The sequence below is a fragment of the Nilaparvata lugens genome, chromosome 6 (assembly GCF_014356525.2).
Source record: "Nilaparvata lugens isolate BPH chromosome 6, ASM1435652v1, whole genome shotgun sequence".
In the NCBI taxonomy this organism is placed as follows: Eukaryota; Metazoa; Arthropoda; class Insecta; order Hemiptera; family Delphacidae; genus Nilaparvata; species Nilaparvata lugens.
In genome coordinates, this window is record NC_052509.1 from 6,901,492 (window position 1) to 6,922,814 (window position 21,323).

A 21,323-nucleotide genomic window follows, 5' to 3' on the forward strand; every position below is an offset into this window, starting at 1 on the left:
GAAAAATTTAAAGTTCATAGTATTTGAATTGTTATATTCAAATGATAATATCATCTATTGGTTTCATGTATTCATGGTGGTTGATGTAAATAAAAATATTTTAAAACATATATATTTTTTTCATAAAGTATATTATATACGTTATCATTATTATGCTTTGAAACGATAATAAACTTCTTAGGAAGTTAACATTGTATCCAATTTGTCTTAATTGTACTAATAAATCATAATTGTAATAATTGGTTGTTTCAGTTGTACAGCGATTATTTGAAGCATTCAATGGCTGAACCATTGCCTGATGCATTCGGCTATGATGAAGCCGAGTTCAATGAACCCGATGAATCCTTGAAGTGAGTAGTTTACATTTTTAAAAACTATCACTCTAGACTATATTTGTACTATTTATTTTCTTGAATAAATTATCCTTGTAGCCTACCTTCATAATCACCCCTTCCTACCGAATCTACAGTCTACAAATGAAGGAAAACAAAGGCTAGACGGATGTCGGATATCGAACCTCTACTAAACTTGATCCATCTCGTCTGACTACACTCCAACATCCGACCAGACTTTCAACAGCCCCGTTTACGGTCCGATGTCGGATCCAACATTGGAGTTTGAACCACAAGTTGGATAACAAATCGAATAGTGAATAGCCTGCTTTGATTGTCAGATGCTGACACAATAGATGTTAAAAAATACTGTATTGTGTGAAGAAAGAGAAATTGGTTTCTACCTGATGTCTCCATGAATAATTAAATGACTCTAAATAATGTTATAGGCTTCCTTTTTTGAGTCTCAATTCTTTCTCTTGATATTATTTTTTTCGTTTTGGTTAATGACCTGCTTTAATTGTCAGATGCTGACTTAATAATTAATTAATTAAGTAACATAACCTTTAGACTGTGTATTCCAAATTAAGGTTTAAAGCAGTTTTGGGCAAATGCCTGTTTTTTTACCTGGATTGTTTTTGCATATGAATAAATGAATAGATGTTAAAAATTACTGTATTGTGTGAAGGAGGCAAAATGGGTTTCTACCTGTTGTCTCAATTAATGAATGAATAAATTACTGTTAATAACGTTAGGCCTATAGGTTTTCTTTTTTTGTGTCTCAATTCTTTCTCTTGATATGAATTTTTCGTTTTGGTTACAGTCTATACTATTACTATACACTATTTTGTTAAGGGCTATTTGTATTTACTCGCTACTTTGTGAATAATAAAATAAAGTTGAAAAAGGTACTTTGATTTTGTAAATTTTCACATTATTGATTTTATTATACTGTAGTAATATTTTTGTGTTTTTGTTGTGTTTGCAGTCCGTCCGTGGACCAGATGAGCAGGTCGCTGCCGGGAGGTGGTGGAGGGGCCGAGGAGGGTGCAGAGGGGGACACCGAGCAGGACAGGAGGGAGGCGCTGTTCGAGGAGTTCTGTGCGCAGAAGGTGCATACCCTCGATGATGACGATGACAATGATGATGATGACAGTGAGGATGGGGGCGGGGATGCTAGGGATGAGGATGGCAATGCTCAATGGTAGGTCAACTCACTATAATCTCCCTCCTATCTTTTGGAAAAAAATTACTGTTGTTACAGTGAAATTGTAATGTTACTTGAGGAATATCATCCTACACAGTTCTTAAAATGTATGAATTCAGGGCTACTTTCTTTTATTTATGAAATATAATATTATAGTGCACAACTTGATAGGTGTGAACACTGAAACTAAAGTCTGAGATATATTACTTTTAACATGAAGAGGAGAAACTCATTTCTCCCTCCACAGTTTGTAGCGTAGACACAGACAGACATCCTGCGCACAATTGGATGCGCCGTGTCATTTTGCTTCATGCTCATGTTAAAAGTAATTTCTCTCCCACTTTAGTAGTTTTAATTTGTATTCTTAATCTATTATTTTATTAATTCAAAGGGTATTATAATTCTATTTTATAAATCCTATACAGTATATTCCTTTCTAGTGCCTTGTTCCGTATACATTTATCCACATGAGTAACATGAGTAGTTTATTAGGTATTAACCGAGTAGATGGGAGTAAGTATATAGGTTGTTTAGATAGATAAATGTCTTTTATCATTACCTTTTGTAATGTTATACAGTGAAAATAAAAGACATTTATCTATCTATCTAAACAACCTATATACTTACTCCCATCTACTCGGTTAATACTTAATAAACTACTCATGTTTGGATACTGGATGATGCATTTTATCTCCTGAGTTACTGTGAGAAATATGAATTTGAAAGAAAATCAGTTTTGGTGTAAGCCTGCTGCTGTCTCACAGTCTTATAATTTATAAATGAATAAAATAAATCATTTACATGTGATCGAATGGCCGGTTTCACATACTACGATTTTGTGACGACACAAAAAGGGAGTCGAAATTATGTGGTGGCTAATGGAATAGCATTCATATAAGCACACCGACCGTGTAGGCCGATTGTCGGACGACATAATTATCGTCGCCGACTTGTCGTTGAGAGTTTTTCAATTTTACAAGAACTCACAGGACCGAACAGACCGAGGAAGAAGAGAAGCGGAGGAGCAGATAAGAAGAAGAAGAAGAAGATGTTGATGATGAAGAAGAAGGAGGAGGAGCAGAAGAAGGAAGATTAGATTTCTTTTTTTATGTATGTTACAATATTTACTGGCTTATACACTAATTTACAATAAATGACGATAATGCTAGTTATTCAACGAATTTCACAAAGTATAAATAATTAATCAATGAGAATAAATATAGATTTGCAATTAGAATAACGATAATATAATAATCATAAATCGGCGGTGTTTCAACAAATAATTGTCGATTCTTTTAGAAGGATATAAAAGATCCTTCCCATTAACACACGACCGGGTTAAAAGAGAAGAAGATGATGAAGAAGGAGGAGGAAGAGGAGGAGGAGAAGAAGAAGAAGATGATTATTAAGAAAAAGAAGATGATGATGATTAAGAAAAAGAAGAAGAAGAATATGATGATGAAGAAGAAGAAGGAGGGGAAGAAGAAAAAGAAGAAGAGGAAAAGAGTAGGATGAGGATGAGGGTACAGGAGGATAAGAAGTGGTGGAGGAAGGAGAAGCAAGAAGACGAGGAGAAGAAGAGAATATACTCGTGTGGGCCGACATTGATTGTGTCGTCGAGAGATTTAAACATTATTTTATCAGTTTGAGGTTGGTAGCTTACTATTTGTGTTGGCCCAGTAACCTCGCCCAGCCTGCTAAAGGTACAATTACTTACGAAGGCCAATGTTGGCCAGTGTTGGTCACGCATCCACACACTGTTGCTGGTCGACGTTGGCCGCCTCCATTGGGCCAACATGTGTATCCGGCATTATTATATGACTGTATTCCATTAGAGAATTAATTATTACTGTTTCACATTTTAGGGCGTGGAACGGCGACAGTGCAGCCAACTTCAACCGGGCTGACGACATTGAGAGGCCGGGACCCGAGGGCCGTGAGGAGGGGGGAGGGGGCATGGAGCTCGACCAATGGGTTATCAACAATAATCGATCAGCTGCTCGTAAGTAAAAAAATCATTGCTGGCAGTTATAAATGAATACATATTTTTAATACTTGATAATATTCAACTCAATAGTTAATGATATTTTTAATCAAGTGTTTTAGAGGCCACGAGATATAACCTGACCCTCAACCTCTAAAACTGTGGAAGAGTGGCTAGCGTGATAGGGATATGTGAGCATGTCTCACACATCTTTCCCTCTCACTCTGCATGCTTACGGTAGGTGTAGGATAAGAATTTCTATTAAATGAAAAAGACCAAGAAATTGTCTTATTTTTTCAATTCTCAACTACACAAAAAGAGATAGGAATTCGTGTTGGAAGTGAGGGTACAGGCTGGCGAAAACAAACTCACCAATCTCTTAAGCCTATTTTATACGATGTCAATTGGCGAGACAATTGACTGGCATGAAATTATATATTATAGTTTATATTCTTCGTATAAACACTTCAGGCTAATTGTCTTGCCAACTGTCCCGACAATTGGCCCGAAATTCAACTGTCTCCGGGAGTAGACTATGGACAGTCAATTGGGCCCAGCGAGCCCCCCACCACTCGGAATCTCAGTTGTCGCTACAATTGGCGCCGTGTGAACGGTGTAGGCCGATAGCGCTGTCTTGGTTTTGCCAGTTCAGCTGTTTAGTCACAACAGATGACGAGAACTCGGACATGTTTAGCTGTCAACTGACGTGCCAATAGTTGACCCCGTATAAAGATCTTCTCGTTTAACTGGCCTGGCCTCCGACAATCCGCAACCATGTGTTGACAATTGTCCAAAGACAACTGTCTCGCCAATTGGCGATGTGTAAACTAGGCTTTACCCCCACCCTAAAACATTCAGGGCCGGTTTCCGAACTCGGGATTTAGCTAAGTTCTAGACTTTAAACAGCTGGAGTTCGAAAATTGGCTTTCCGAAACGGGGCGTTTGTAGTCCACGTTTAAATTTCGAAAAACTAGAAAATTTAACACAAAATAAAATCAAGATAAAATAGTGTTAAGTTTCATCTATTTTGGAATGTTTCATTTCGTCAAGGAAAAACGTTTACAATAATTATAGAAATGAGAAAATAAAGATTATAATAAAAACTACGTTCACGCCCCGTTTCGGAAAGCCAATTTTCTGGCTCCAGCTGTTTAAAGTCTAAACTTGGCTAAATCCCGAGCTCGGAAACCGGCCCTCAGTGTTGAGTCTGATGTGGTGGTAGTTGAAGGCGCTCATGCTATATCCCGTCGCTTCTATTACACAATAAAAATGTAAACTAGTACAATAAACCAGCAGCGCAATGCGCCGTTTGTTTTATTAAAATTTATCCAGTACCATTGTTATCTAGCACTCCAAACTCCAGTGAAAACATTTCTTACAAAAAGAAAGCACATGCCTGCACTAGTGGCTGTATTAATCAATTGTTTGTCATTTTTAGCTTTGAATTAATCAAATGTATTAATCATGTATGTAATTTTTAGCTTTGAATTAATCATATGTCATTTTTAGCTTGGTCGACGTCTAGCGTGATCCCTCAGCAAGATCCGTGGGCTAATACGCCGATTAGTACGTCAACCGATGATGAAGGCTGGGCTAATTTTGACGCTCAGTTTGATACGGCTGCTTCCGACGGCTTTAGTAAGTATAGATTTAATGTTGTCTATTCTTTAATATTTATAAGGGTGGCCGCTAACGACAGAACAAGTGTGCACACACATGTTCGTCATACATGTTGTGTCATCAGAGAAAGGCTTCGAACAACATTTCTTTTAGGTTAGGTTTCTGTATCTTTGATTCTTTGTTTTTCATTTGATTGTTTATTTGAGGTTACCTTATTTTATCATTAAAATTTGTAATTTCCAATGGTTTGTTTATTTTTAATATCGGGGCACCGAGCTTCGCTCGTTATTTATTTATAAACTATTGATAAACAGAACACAATTTTGTAAAATGATTGGGGAAGGACTAACAGGCACAGCCCAAAACTGTTCCTTCCCCGAATTTTGATTTATACACTATAAATAGTCCAGAAAGTAGGTTATGTTCCATACACTTGAATTCAGGTTCAATTTTCAGTCCAAACATTTAAAAACAAAAAAGTTTCAATTCAGACTATTTACAAACCAAATTGAATAACGAAATAACACTCACTAATCACTTAAAATTGTCAAATAATGATTAACTTTGAAAATTATTATATACTCTAGTTTATAATGATTATCATGTAATGTAAACAAATCAGATTATTTTGATCAAGTCGATTAAAATTTCTAGATAATAATTCTCGCTGATTGATTACACAGCTGGAAATAATTATGTCTCTCTCACACACACGCATCTTCTGTTTCGACAGAAGACGAAATTATCATCTGTTTTTCCAAGGATGAATAATTGTTATCCTTTTCATGTCCTTCAGCGAGTTTTCCCAGGGATGAGACCTAGTGCAATCAAATTTTATATCATAAACCTACTATGTTCCAAATTTCGTGAAAATCGTTAGAGCCGTTTTTGAGATCCGTTGAACATAAATAACCAGATATAAAAATATAAACAGATCTACAGAAATTGCTCGCTTAATATAATAGGATTGGCTGTTTATTTTTGTTAGAAGCTGCTGTCAAACAGCTGTTTTTTCATTTGATGCCTTTCGCTGAAGACACAACATGTATGTTCAGACTTGTAGTATCGTAATTAGTCGGTCTTGAGCGGCGTTTTCATTAGTCAAGTATTTTTAAAGTTTAGTAACTAAATATAAGCAGAATATTGACTTGCTGATAGTTTTGTTGCGCTAGCGAACGAAATTACCCAATTACTATGCATATTTTCTTGATGTTTATTATGTTTTTATTTTATTTGCCAACTAAGTTTGTTTATTTGTGATTGCAGCTAGTGATAATAGATCGGAGCCGACCGGCTCAGTTGCCTTTCAGTCGGAGTCGACTGCCAACTCTCTGCTAAACTCGGCGTCTGTCGACTCGTTCAGTGGCATCATATCTGCCTCTGCCTCTGTTGGTCTTCCCTCCTCTTCCCCCTCTAGGTCAGTGCAAATATTTACAAACAATTATAATTATTTCTTTTTGAAAATCCCAAAATCGGGGAGTCCGATTTCACTAGGCATCAAATCTGCAAAATCCGTAGGAATCAATCTAAAAATACTCAAATTATTTTTGCTGAGTAGTTGTGCTAATCAATGCCCCCTATTCAGTGATTGATAGATTTGATTACATTTATTAAGGGTGGAGTTAGGACTCCAGGTCCTCTCTGCCACACAACCCTATGCAGTGATGAATAAATGTGTGTTGTTCACAATGCTCCAATTGTTGAAAATCATTATGTGACTGATCACGTACGGTGGTTCCACATCTAAAATGTTATACTCACGGCTAACGTCAATATTTTTAACTTGATATTTATTATATTCAATAAAAAAGTTTAATACTTCGTTGAAAATCCGGAATTTATTAACCGAGCGAAATGAGGTCTAAGATTCAAGTCTACGGTTTGGCATTTCTCTTAATGTTTAAATGTTTATATGTTGCGCATTTACGGCAAAACGCGGGAATAGATTTTCATGAAATTTGACAGGTATGTTCCTTTTTTAATTGTGCGTCGACGTATATACAAGGTTTTTAGAAATTTTGCATTTCAAGAATAATATAAAAGGAAAAAGGAGCCTCCTTCATACGCCAATATTAGAGTAAAAATCAGACTATAGAATTATTCATCATAAATCAGCTGACAATTGATTATACAGATGTGTGGAGAAGCCAGTCTATTGCTGTATTTCCATAAGGTCTATAGTTTCAATCAGGTACTTGTGGATGAGAATACTGCGTGAGGTCTACTGTTCACAGAACTACTAGTATTATGTTTGTATGTTTATATTTATGTTCCGCATTTAAAGCGAAACGCAGCAATAGATTTTCATGAAATTCGACAGGTTTTGTTCCTTTTTGAATTTATGGTTTTTTGTAATTTTGCAATTATTAAATAGTTATTTTTATATTCTATCTATTATAATACTAGTAGTTCTGTGAACAGTAGACCTCACGCAGTATTCTCATCCACAAGTACCTGATTGAAACTGTAGACCTTATGGAAATACAGCAATAGACTGGCTTCTCCACACATCTGTGTAATCACTTGTCAGCTGATTTATGTTGAATAATTCTAGTCTGATTTTTACTCTAATATTGGCATATGAAGGAGGCTCCTTTTTCCTTTTATATTATCCTTGAAATGCAAAATTTCCAAAAACCTTGTATATACGTCGACGCGCGATTAAAAAAGGAACATACCTGTCAAATTTCATGAAAATCTATTACCGCGTTTCGCCGTAAATGCGCAACATATAAACATTTAAAAATTAAGAGAAATGCCAAACCGTCGACTTGAATCTTAGACCTCACTTCGCTCGGTAATATAAATAAAATATAATATAAGAAGGTATCCCATGGCGTTAATGCCTTACTAACTCAAGCCGATTACTGTCCAATATTACGGTTTTGTTGGGAGTTTATGAGTGTAAGAACGGCACAGTATGAGAGACTGTCCAGCGTCACATATCTTCACGAAAAACAACTACTATAGTGATGTCCACGTTATAATGACAATGGAGAAAGATAGGAGAACAACGTTGCCGATCCTCTGTCTTGTCAATGTCTTCTTTTGACGGTAGCTGATACAGGTTTATTGATGCAATATAAAATAATCAATTATATTTTGCTAAGCAAGAAATCATATTTTTCAATAATTTCATAATTAAGATGAAACGTTTTGTTGAATAATAATTAATTCTACATTGTTAAAAGACGATCTGGCAACAGAGCAAAGCATGAAAGAGATAGTGCTATCCGCTTTGTTGATTGATAGACAAGGATAGCAATACCATTGCTAATCAAACACTGCCATTATAACGTGGACCACACTGTAGGACTATCGGCAGTTAACAATATTGTAATTTAGAGCATAAACATCCTATACCATGGGATATCTTCTTATGCTATCTTTTCTCTATTATATTGATAGCTCGTAGCTCACTTCTCAATGTATATTTTGGAGAAAGTAGTTTATTATTGAACCATGATTTTTGAAAATTCAAATTGAAACTCGTATCACTATTGATATTAGAGAATCACAAGTTGTTGTTATTATTGGTATTGTAAATAGAACAGATTGTATTGAAACTATCCTTTATTATTTGTTTTATAACCGAAATATTTATGTGTTTTTGTATTCTGTTTTCAGTGATAATAATGCTAATATTAGTAGTGTGCCGCAAAATGAGCCAGCTGAAAGTGCAATGCTCATCGATAATTTCAGGTTAGTGAATATTTAAAATCAAATTCAAAGTTTATCCAACAAAAATATCTATTTTTACAATTATTGAAACATATTTGCAATACATTGTGGTAGGTGACGAATATGAAAAATATTGAAAGTAAACCACATATTTTTTCAACATCTATATCTGATAGTCTTGATAGAGTACTTGCCAATACTATCAGTTAAAAGTGTTAATCTCATTGAGAATTAGCTCATCTTTTTACTATTTTTACGAACTCGAAAATTTCAATTTAATTTTTGTATTTGTTCAGGTTCCTCTCTGGAACAGGCCTTATGTCGACAGCTAACGGAGAAATAGCAGCAACTGAAGAGAACAAGGATGACGTCAAAGACAAGGAGATGAGTGTGGACAGCAGTAGAGAGGAACAAGGAGGGAAAAATGAGGTGCAGCCTGAAATGTGAGTAATCAAGTCAACTTGTCACTTTGGGTAGAAATGGTACAAGTCATCAATGTTAAAGGTCGAGTCCGGGGTGCCTCAGGGTTCTGTACTTGGACCTTTCCTCTTTTTGATCATGATTTTCCATCTCACGTCCATTCTGATACATTTTTGTATGCAGATGACTCCACACTCTTGAATCTCAACAATGATCTCAATAGCCTTATCCAGGAAAGCAAGCTTACTTTGGAGCAAGCATCTCGGTGGTTCAAAGCAAACTGCCTTGCTCTTAATAATAGTAAAACCGAGCAAATGAACTTCAATTTGAGGAGGGTAATCTCAGTTGAAAATCCTGCAAGTGTGAAATTTTTAGGCATCCATATGGATTCAAAGCTTACATGGGAGCCACACTTGAAGTATGTCAGCTTAAAACTTGGCAGAGTAATATATTTGTTTTAAAGTCTCACTGGTCTTGTGCCAAAATAGTATTTGAGAACGGCTCACTTTTCATTTTTCCACAGTAAGGTAAATTCGTATAGCTTTAGCTGGTGGGGAATCCCTTGCGGGAAGGTCCCACCGCCTGAATATATCATTTAAGCCGTATTATGTCCACAGTATTGTCTTACGGCACTACCTCCGTAAACGGAGGTAGTGCTTACGGTCTGATCTTATGGGGTATTGCCTCTCATATGATGTTCTGCTTCTTCAAAAGAAAGCTCTGAGAATTATTACAGGTTCATCTTATTTTGAGCATTGCAGACCTTTGTTCATTACTGAAAAAATTCTAACTGTGATTTATTTATTTATTTATTTATATATATATATATATTATATATATATATATATATATATATTATGTCCTCATTCATACCCGGAAAAATCAGAGTATGCATTCTTTTAACACTAGACATAGTAGCCGCATAGATATACAGCACCAAAGATTGTCAAAGTCTCTCAACAGTTTTGAGATCACAGGGCAGAAACTAATAAACTGCCTCCTCATATTAATTTGTTGTATAATCTCAAAAAATATTTGAACAAAAGATGTACGGATGGCTGATTTTAAATCCTTTCTATAAATTGACCGAATTCTATGAGTGTCATAATTATGAACATATTGTGATAACAAATCCTAGCTTTGTGACCTAACTGTAATTAGTCATAAAACTGTAATTCAGTTAAATGTCTTTGGCCATGCTATATAATATGGCTTTCTGACAATAAAATGTTATTTATTTATTCAATGATCCCGGTTCAAACCCACTCAGAGCCAAAAGTTTTTGAACAGGTCACTCCCGTGTTATCGGATGGGCACGTTAAACTGTCGATTCCGGCTGAACTATAACAGTCGTAAGGCCCATTGACGGCTCAAATGATATATTCAGGCGAGGTGGAACTTCCGTCAGGGACTCCCCACCAATAAAAGTCATACGAATATTATTATTATTATGAAACAATTTGTTGGAACTATCTAGTTTTATATTTCAAATCGTGCCTTTTGGTATCTCTGTACTTAATTATATATTATTTAATTTCATTCATTTTGTACAATCAATATAATGAAGCACTAGAAGATTATTATGGGAATATTTTGATTTTACAGCAATAATAAGTGTAAAAAGTTGCAATATTCTAATGCTTAGTCAGTATTTAAATACCAAAACATCACCCCTTACACTGTATCAGAAGTCATGAAGTTGTAAATATTTAGACAAATATGTATTATCATAGAGAAACAATAGCGTAAGTAGATATCCCATGGTATAGGGCATTTATGTAGCAACTTTTACTGTTATCTCAAGCCGATTACTGTTGATTATTATCGAATTTTACTGTTTTGTTGGGGTAAGAGTGTATGAACGGCACAATTTGAGAGACTACCAGCGTCACACAGCTGCATGCGAAAGAATTACGTGAACTATCGGCTTGAGATAACAGTAAAAGTTGCGACATAAACGCCCTATACCATGGGATATCTACTTACGCTATTGTTTCTCTATGGTATAGGTCTGTGTGTGTGTATGTTCGTCTTGTACACGATATCTCATCTCCCAATTAACGGAATGACTTGAAATTTGGAACTTAAGGTCCTTACACTAGAAGGATCCGACACGAACAATTTCGATCAAATGCAATTGGCTAAAATGGCAAAACTGTTGTAAAAAACAGGGTTTTTCGCGATTTTCTCGAAAACGGCTCCCAACGATTTTGATCAAATTTATACCTAAAATTGTAATTGATGAGATCTATCAACTGCCACAAGTCGCATATTTGTGAAAATTTCAGGAGCTCCGCCCCATCTATGCAAAGTTTGATTTTAGATTTCCAGTTATCAGGCTTCAGATACAATTCAAACAAAAAAATTCAAGTGGAAAAGATTGAGCATGAAAATCTCTACAATTAATGTTCAGTAACAATTTCACCTAAAATTGAAAATAATATCTACTTATATCGTTTCTCTATTGTATTATTCACCTATATTTATTTTAGTAACAAAACATTTTCAAACCTATGTTTTTGTGAATTGAAATTGTATTTAGGGTTATGGGACAGTGTAGTTAGGCCCATCTTCTTACACACTATCTTAGCTATAAGCAAGAGAAGACAAATATTCTTTATTCATTTATACAATAAGTACATTATCAAAATGATAGGGAGAGGAAATATAAGGTAACCTTGTGCTATTCCTCTCCCAAATTTAGATAACACATAGTCCGAAATAGGTTAGGTTTTGTAGTTCTTGTAGTGCTAACAGAGACAAGAAATATAGCTTATCCTTATGTTTAATCCTTATCCTTAAGAGACCTTATGCTTATCCTGGTGCTACATAGTGCACAAAAGAAAAGCAACAGAGGAAAAATAAACAATATGACTAAAATAAATTGTGCTCTAAACTTGAAAAAACAGTCTAAAGATACTTAATGACAAACATTTAAAGCTGATTTCTTAATCAGTTAACAAGTGTAATGTTTAATCGTCAACTGTTCAATGGACGTTTTAATCAACTAACAAAATTGTGACCATCTTGTAAATTTGTAAACTTTTTAATATTATTGTATAACAAACTGTTGTATTAATTTAATCTTTGCATTTTTGTCTAGTGAGAAAGTAGTGGTATTGGCTGCTGCAGCTGCGTCAACAAGCGACCCAGCCAATCAGAAGCCGGGAGGGGAAGCCCCGCCCACCAGCGCCACGCCTCCTCCATCCCCTCCGCCACTCCCAGCAGCTCTAAATTCGGCCTGATCTCTGCCTGTTGCAATCCTCCTTCGACTCATATCATCCCGATCATCGTGATCTACGTTTTCGTTGAGAAATTATTGTTGCTTGCTCCAAGAATGGGATCGCTCAGTTTTTTAACTTTGATAAATTATATATAAATGAATGTGGTTACTACAATGACAGTGTTGAGTAGGTATGCTCGACCCTTGTACAAATATAATTTTTGTTTCATCTCTGTCCAATCTACAACAATCTTTGTTACCAATATTTTAAAATTAGTTTATAGTCTGTGTGGCAGCTTCTATTTTGTAGCTCGCCGATAAACAACGCTTTTCTATGTCCCTAAATCGATTTCTTCTCAGTTTTCCCATTTTATACCAGTAGTAAACAAACAAAGCAATAAATTGAACATCACTATTTCCATACTGGACTAGTAGTGTTCCTTCTCTTAATCACTTCTAATAGGGGGACTAGTGTTTCCGTAATATCTATTACAAATAATAAATCATGTATACTTTGTAAATAGATTTATATTCATTTTTTTGATTTAGTTAACGATTTATCTGTTGTTCACTCATGTTCTTGTCCTCCCGACGTTTTGGGGATGACGATGAACAATTCACTAGTTCACTAGAAATTCACTAGTTTATTATTGTTGCGTATTTTCACTCGTTTTGTCTGGGATTAGTCGAAAGTGTTCGTGAGTAATAATAAGGCTTGTCCACTAATTTAAATTCAATTCAATGAACTTTCAATTGAAGTTGGAAAACTACATCCAAAACAAATTTAAATTATTGGGGAAGCCGTGCACATAACCTAAATGTTTGTTTATGTACTGTGGTCCTAATTGTACTCTCAAATTCCTATTTGATAATACAGTGCCTTACAAAAGTTTGAAGTGTGCTTTAATATCCAGTAATGGAATAATTTGTTGTCAAATCTGCAAAATTTGCAGGTGTGATAGGGCAAGCTCACTAGGACACCATATTTGAAAGTTGTTTGTATTGTCATTCATTTACTCTCAATCTATTTGTAATGTTTAAGTATTTACTTACTATCTTTCAATGCCGTGAATGAGTTCTTTCATGCTCATGATTTTTTGTAACTGAATTCGGGATTTTAATTCATTTGAAAATTGTAACAAATTCGTGAGTTTAAAGAATATATAAATCCCATTTATGATTTAATATCCAAATATATAATGGAGTGATTTCAGAATCAAACTCGAATTTTGCAATGTCTAGTATGATGTTCTAAATTCTCATCCCACCAAATTTGCTTTCCAACGCTTGAATTGAATCAATAATCAGCAAAATTCCATTGAATACGATCTCAAAAATTATACTTTCAAGCTCTCACTTGAAATTTGTGACCTTAATCTACAATTCAAGTTTTAGTGATAGAGTAGACGTTACTGTCCAATCTTCACATTATCTATAGTAATTTAAAAAATAAAATAAATCAAGTAGCCCTTTAGAAATAAATGGAAGATAGGCATAATTCTATTATATTATATAAAGTTGAATACGATCTCAGAAATGATCTCAGTATTTCACAAAATGGAGGCAGAATCTTTCTGTCGATTTTTTGCATGCATAATAGAATGAATGCTTGGGTGGACTTGTGGTTGAAAATTTAGGAGAAAGGCTTTTTTAGTCTCAAGCCTGTTGGTTCCCCAACTATTTCATTAATCTGTGAATCGTTCTGTGTTGCGGTAGATATCCATATTGATAATGTTAAAATCACTTACTATTTAAAATAACATTCTATGAAAATCCTAACTATGATTGACTGGTTTTGTGTGGCCTCCGAACCACCACGACGTAATACTTTAGCAATATAAAGGGTGTCCTAGTGAGATATTGCCCAAATTCTCAGATGGTCTTATCAGATAACTCCAAAACGCGCCGTAATCGATTGTGCCTCTTAGATGTTTTTCTGTTTATCGATTAAGTAATCGTCGATCAAGTATTGATTGTCGATCGAGACTAATCCCAGACGTTTGCTCGTGTATGGTGAGACATTGTTATGTGAATATGTTATCTTTGTCACGTTAGTATATATCTATAAACTGACAAGAATGGATGTTAGGTTTGTTGAATGTATGTACTTATTTTAGGCCCTTGTAACTTGTACATTATTGATGTTAGGAAAAATTGATTAAATTTTAAAAACATTACATTCGGGGTCATTCCACCTTATTTCATTAGTCATTCTGACTATAAAAATAAACTTTTTTATCATCGATCTTGATTTGTTGTTAAATATTAATAGTTATTATGTTGAAACTATATTGGTAAACTACTCGATGATGTATGTAATTCGAATTTGTAAAATGTAATTCCATGCCTCAATTCTTTCGACAAATTGTAAAATGTTTCAATATTAGTTCTTACTAAAGGCCGGCCGGTTTCCATTACATAAATAATGCCAATTTTTTTTTTAAACTAGCAATCCATTTTCTTATTGCGTAGCAGTTTGGCATTGTTTACGAGGGACTATTAAAAACAACCACCAATATTGTGATGAAACACATTGTAGGCTACAATTTAGTGCCCTATAATAATAATCTTTGGAGAATAGAAATCTATATAGTGCATTTCAATTGTATAGAATAGTAATAATCTATTCCGAGCTCTTAAATTGAAACGATATACATTTTTGGAATTTGTAGTAATGGAAACAAGGCTGAAGTATTTGTATTCTGTTGCAATATGTGGTATTGTATTTGTTGAATAGACCAAATATTTATAATGTTTTCACATATTTTGTAAGCTTCAGCATGATGGTTTCAGGAAGAACTCTTGAGAATAATATCAAGCAAATTGTTCAACTAGAATGATATTACGTTATTCGTAAAAATTATGGTAATTAAATTTATAATCTTGCCAGTTTTTTGAGTAATTGGTAGTTTTAAATCTAGGTTTCCATAAACGATCTACTTTTGAAGTACACCAGTTTAGAAAAAGCATTTTTAGTAAAGAGACGGAAGTTTAACCAAAGAGCTCTTATTAAGTGCCCAATAAAATAGTTAAATTAAATTTATAATCATCAACATTTGTTCATAGAAAACAAACACCAATATCATCGTTTATTTTGAAATTATAATTTACATACTATTTGCAGCTCTCATAATCTAGTTTATGCAATACTCATCAAAGGCAATCATACTATTGAAATGTATAATTATTTTGTTCATGACATTCATTAGTTTTATTTACTAATATTTTTTGTCAGTGAAGAACAGCAATTAAATAAATATTTTCCAAGGTTTGTATTGGGATTATTTTGTAAAAATATTGAGTAATAATATAGATTAATGACCTTCCATTTGTCAATTTTCAATGGGATATCCAGAATTTTCCATTTAAAACAATATATTTTTTCAATTTACTTTTAGTTTTCCTTACACATTCATACACATTCTGATACGACGTTTCTTAACGTCTTGTCAAAAATATTTTTTGATCTCTCAGCCTGTTCTAGAATATCATCTTCTAGCAGCGGTCTGTTTTCCAAAGTTTGCGAGTCAAATTCTGTGTAGAATACATCAGTCTTGGGCTGCCACACTTTGGAACAACTGGAAATAATTATGTTTCATTTAATTTAAAAATATATTTATTAACAAAAATTATCTTGTTAAAGTTGACCTCAGATGACCTGAACCATAGATAACTTGGATTCCTTAATTCTTAATTCCTCCTTCTACATCCATGACCAGGGAACTGGATAGATGGCGTCGAATGGTAAGATGACAGGTCAAACTATATTGTCCTTGTGAGCATTAAAATACTCATTGACTGAGTAGAATGGGTTCCTCTTCAGCCAGATCTCAACTCGGTTTTTAAAAGCAATACCCTGCAGGTTCTTCACACCAGCAGGCAGGTCATTGTATAGGCGCAGTGCAAATATTGGAAGGAGTCTTTTCTCTTGTTGGTTCTGCAGCGAGGTATGTCAATGTCAAGTCTCCTCCTTGTAGCGTGCACATGACGATCAGCCCTCAGCACATGACTGCCCTCGGTGTCCTTAACATGCAACAGACTCAACAGTATGTACTGGTTGAAGACCGTAAGGATGCCCAGGTCAATGAAGATAGGCCTACAGTGCTCACGATGCCCTGCTGAGGTGATCACTCGAAGTGCTTTCTTCTGGAGCATCAGCACACTCCTGCAGCCCGCTGCATGCCCCCACAGCAGAAGTCCATACAGCAGATGGGGAATGGAAAAGGGCAAAGTATACCATCAATACTAGTTGGATAACTAGTTGGATATCAATGAAGTTGGATAACTTCAAGGTGCGTACAGATTTACGCGCCGCGAACATGAGCAATTCACTTTTAATCAGCTGATGCCAAGCTTTTTATATCTGTATCTTACAGTTTCTGTAAAAATACAGATATAATCAGCTGATTAAAAGTGAATTGCTCATGTTCGCGGCGCGTATATCTGTACGCATCTTTACATTTATCTATTTTTCATTGTAGCTATGTTGGTGGAGAAACCTCAAGGTTATTTCATCTTGCAGGATAACTAAGTAATAATTCTCAAAGTTTGGTGAGCTTGTGACTGTATTCATAAATAATCATAAACAATTTCAAGGACTATGTCCCGCCGCAAAGTAGACCCACGTTAATCCACGAAAAGCAACCCACGCCGTGGGATGTTTTTGTAAACCATTGCTATAGAATTATTCATAATCAATCAGCTGACAAGTGGATTATTCATTGCATGTACTACACAGATGTCGAGAGAAGTCTAGAGAATGGTTTACAAAACATCCCACGGCGTGGGTTGCTTTTCGTGGATTAGCGTTCATCTACTTTGCGCACTACCTCTGTAAACAAAGCCGTAGTGCATTCGTGTGACGTCAGCACAGCTTGGGCTCCTACACCAATAAAAATTCGTTGATTTCAGCTGATCTATATCAGCTAGTGTTTCTATTGGTGTAGGAGCCCTACCTATGCTGACGTCACACGAATGCATAAGGCTTTGTTTACGGAGGTAGTGCTTTGCGGCGGGCCTAAATAAGTAAAGCACGTTTCAGTTCCTTAGTAAATAACAGAAACCAATCAAAATCGTTGGATACCCATCAGAATTTTATCCTCATTTCCTAATGGTCAAAACATGGAGTAGCGAAGTTAGAGTGTGTTGAAAATAATGCTTGTATCTAAATATCTCTGCCCCCTTCCATCTTGTACCCTACCTTCACCGTTTCTTTATTGCTTGACACATTTGAATACATGGATTAACTTTTTAATACTCTCAGCTACCTTTTCCTTCGTCGTTCCACTTTGTTTTGACCCTGATAGTATTTTATAAATGAATTTGAGTATTGTTTAACCAAAGCGTGTTTAGTCACTACCTCCGTGAACAAAGCCATAGTGCATTCGTGTGACCAATAAAAACACTAGCTGATATAGATCAGCTGAAATCAACGAATTTTTATTGGTTTAGGAGCCCTACCTGTGCTGACGTCACACGAATGCACGTGTTTACGGAGGTAGTGGTTTAGTTGAGACTCTTATTAAAATCGGTCCTAAGAATATTATATGCCTATACCATATTTTATCATCCAACCATCTCTAGGTATTAGGTAGGCTACTTGAAGAAGTCTATTCTACTTAATTATCTAATTGAAAATTATGGGCTTCATTAAGTAAAATCTTTATTAATCCAGTGTGCTTTGGATTCTCACTTACCAGATTCAGTGACTGGTACAATGAAAATATAATTTCCAGAATCTCTAACGAAACTATACCCACTCAGCCTGGCCGAGCGAGTATGAATGGTCCCATAAAAACTTATGGGAATAGTATTCTCACTGTACCGGTCACATTTAGTAGTACATGTAGAAACACGATATACATGTAGAAACATGTTATCAAAACATTTAATCCTGGTGGGTAAAAACAAGATTACTTCTATTACCATAAGTAAGGAAAGTATTGCTTTCCGAAAAAATTAAGGTACCCCAATTTCTAAATCTCTATACGTTTCAATGTCCCCTGAGTCCAAAAAACTGGTTTTTGGGTATTGGCATAGAGAAACAATAGCGTAAGTAGATATCCCATGGTATAGGGCGTTTATGTCTCAACTTTTTCTGTTATCTCAAGCCGATAGTCCACGTAGTTCTTTCCCATAAAGCTATGTGACGCTGGCAGTCTTTCATATTGTGCCGTTCATACAATCTCACCCGGCCAAAACAGTGAAAATCTACAATAATCGACAGTAAATAATTGGCTTGAGATAACAGTAAAAGTTGCGACATAAACGCCCTATACCATGGGATATCTACTTACGCTATTGTTTCTCTATGGTATAGGTCTGTGTGTGTATGTTCGTCTTGTACACGATATCTCATCTCCCAATTAACGGAATGACTTGAAATTTGGAACTTAAGGTCCTTACTCTAGAAGGATCCGACACGAACAATTTCGATCAAATGCAATTCAAGATGGCGGCTAAAATGGCAAAACTGTTGTAAAAAACAGGGTTTTTCGCGATTTTCTCGAAAACGGCTCCAACGATTTTGATCAAATTTATACCTAAAATTGTAATTGATGAGATCTATCAACTGCCACAAGTCGCATATCTGTGAAAATTTCAGGAGCTCCGCCCCATCTATGCAAAGTTTGATTTTAGATTCCCAGTTATCAGGCTTCAGATACAATTTAGACAAAAAAATTCAAGTGGAAAGGTTGAGCTTCAAAATCTTTACAATTAATGTTCAGTAACAGTTTCACCTAAAATTGAGAATAAGCTTGAAATTTGAGAAAACTGTTGATTCTATTGAATCATTCACTATGAAGAGATAGCAGACCTCGTGTGTCTCCAGCGTTATTATCCTGTCACCTGCTGGCTCAGATCCTTGAATAGTAGACTTGAGATGCGCGTGAACACTAGCGTCAGGTGATCAATTTTCATAACGGCAAGGAAAGTTGTGTGAGTGCGCCACACCGAATTTTTTTATTTAAATTGGATAATCTTTTTCAATATAATTGTTATGATCATTATAAGAGTGAGAAAAAGTGGCAACTGAAATTTTTAAGTGGTCTAATAAGCGAGTTATGAGTTGTAACTCACCGTTACAAATTTGCATTTACTTCAGAAAACGTTTAAACTACTAATCGGCAGTATAATAGAGAAAAGATAACATAAAGTCAACGTTAGTAGACAGTAGACTGCCGTTTGCACAGTTGAAGCTTAAACTGAATTCAATCAGCTGATAGCTTAAACTGAGAATGAACCACATTATAACAAACGAGACTTGATACGGATTTAATCCAGTTTTAAATGAAATTTAGTTTAAACTTTCACTGTGCAACCGGCCCTAACTGTCTACTAACTTTGACATAAAGCTATCTAAAGATGGCTTTTTCTCTATGGCATTATCCTCCTAAATATTTTACAAAAATCTATCCTTACTCCATATTTGCCATAGTGACGGGTTCCTTGGGTGTCTTGCGTTTGTGGATTTCACCAGGCAAATAACGTTCAGGACATTCGATCTGCAATTCTTCAAATATCGTCAGAAACTTTTCTGGCTGCGGCAGCTTTGAAAAGCTGTACTCGTTGATATTTTTCTGGAGATTGCCGTAGTATTTCTCAGTGTCACAGTGTGTTTTGTACCAGAATGGAGGCTGGGGCTGCCAAGGTGGAACCGGTGCGTAACTAGAGTGAAAAATTTATAAAATAAGATTTGGCCTTCGATAAAATTAATATAAAATTACACAATTTATTAAATATAAGGCCAAGAAATAACGCCTAGTTATTACTAGCAGCAGTGATCAATTAATGTTGAAAAAATTGAAGAACAACAGAATTTTAACTTTATTTCAATCATAAGTTAGAATTTGGTTGCTTGTAGTTTGTGAATAAATACCGTATTTGTAATTTAATTTACAATTTTTTGAAAGGGTAAATTCGAGCTATTATATTATCAACTACTGCGTTACCTATACCTCTAACATGAATAAATTATTGTTTTGTGCAATATTATTACTTGAGTTAGCTGCGTTTACACCAAAGCTATTAACCAAAATGTTAATAACTCAATCCTTCTAGATTCTATTAGATTGAACGGAACTTGACAAACATATATGTTCATCATGTGTATGATAAGTTATGTTCAATCTAATAGAATCTATAAGGATTAAGTAAACATTTTGTTAATAGCTTTGGTGTAAACGCAGCTTTAAACTGTAGCTTACAAATACGGTAGGCCTACATTATAAATCAATCTATCAACTCTTCATATTAGTGAAATTAGTATGAAACTTTTTATGCCAGCAAAACAAAAAAAAATCATGAAATAGTGATTTTTTATGAGTATTATTTTAAAAAACAATATTTTGGAAAACAACAGCCATCAATAGCTCAAAACAGTTTACTGTTCAAAAATACTAAATATATATTTACAATCTATTTTATTCAAATTTCTATAAAATGATAATATAGCCTACTATATAAAAAGTAACAAAATGTTATATATTATAATACGTGAAAGGATTCAAGTTTTTGTATCTGATTTGTGCAGGACACTCGATTATTAAACAATTGTTTCTTTTCTTGAGCATGCTGATGTCAGTAATTTTCCGTTTCATTAACCAATAATTAATGTAAACTTAAATTTTGTTTTTGAACATTTTGAAATTCAACTAATTTTTTTTGTTTTTCTTGATTACCTATATTATTTGTTGAATAAACATATTTCTGCATCCTCAGCTGTGAAGATTATAAGACCTGGATTACCTCAACTACAGTAGTTATTCGAAGAATGTTATTTCCAACAAGATTAAAACAAATTTTGTTTTATTAAAAAAAAATTTCTGTCATTCTATGCAGACGTTTTAAATTTCT

The 21,323-nt window shown here is 34.7% G+C and overlaps 2 protein-coding genes across 2 annotated transcripts in view; one reads left to right on the plus strand and one right to left on the minus strand.

Moving 5' to 3' along the window:
* Positions 1-15,738, plus strand: part of LOC111062314 — a 16,811-nt gene extending 1,073 nt beyond the window's left edge. Inside the window, exons 2-9 of the mRNA XM_039430038.1 lie at positions 253-350; positions 1,321-1,536; positions 3,405-3,541; positions 5,033-5,161; positions 6,410-6,560; positions 8,771-8,845; positions 9,121-9,267; positions 12,348-15,738. Of these exons, the coding sequence (XP_039285972.1) occupies positions 280-350; positions 1,321-1,536; positions 3,405-3,541; positions 5,033-5,161; positions 6,410-6,560; positions 8,771-8,845; positions 9,121-9,267; positions 12,348-12,489 (1,068 nt within the window). The 5' untranslated portion in view covers positions 253-279 and the 3' untranslated portion in view covers positions 12,490-15,738. The remainder of the gene's footprint in view (positions 1-252; positions 351-1,320; positions 1,537-3,404; positions 3,542-5,032; positions 5,162-6,409; positions 6,561-8,770; positions 8,846-9,120; positions 9,268-12,347) is intronic.
* Positions 13,700-21,238, minus strand: LOC111055965. The gene is made up of 3 exons (XM_022343270.2): positions 20,964-21,238; positions 19,890-20,135; positions 13,700-16,045 (listed from the first exon to the last, which is right to left on the minus strand). Exons 1-3 carry the CDS (start codon positions 21,065-21,067, stop codon positions 15,880-15,882), a joined length of 516 nt encoding a protein of 171 aa, XP_022198962.2. The 5' UTR covers positions 21,068-21,238; the 3' UTR covers positions 13,700-15,879.
* Between the last annotated feature and the right edge of the window lie 85 nt (positions 21,239-21,323).

Bases quoted from the DNA above. Each gene is read 5' to 3' on its own strand.
- LOC111055965 (XM_022343270.2), bottom strand. From the start codon at position 21,067: ATGAAACGGAAAATTACTGACATCAGCATGCTCAAGAAAAGAAACAAT. The intron at 20,136-20,963 runs GTATTATAATAT...TTTTCACTCTAG, and splicing joins AAAAACTTGAATCCTTTCAC to TTACGCACCGGTTCCACCTT. The intron at 16,046-19,889 runs GTAAGGATAGAT...AATTATTTCCAG, and splicing joins GTCACTATGGCAAATATGGA to TTGTTCCAAAGTGTGGCAGC.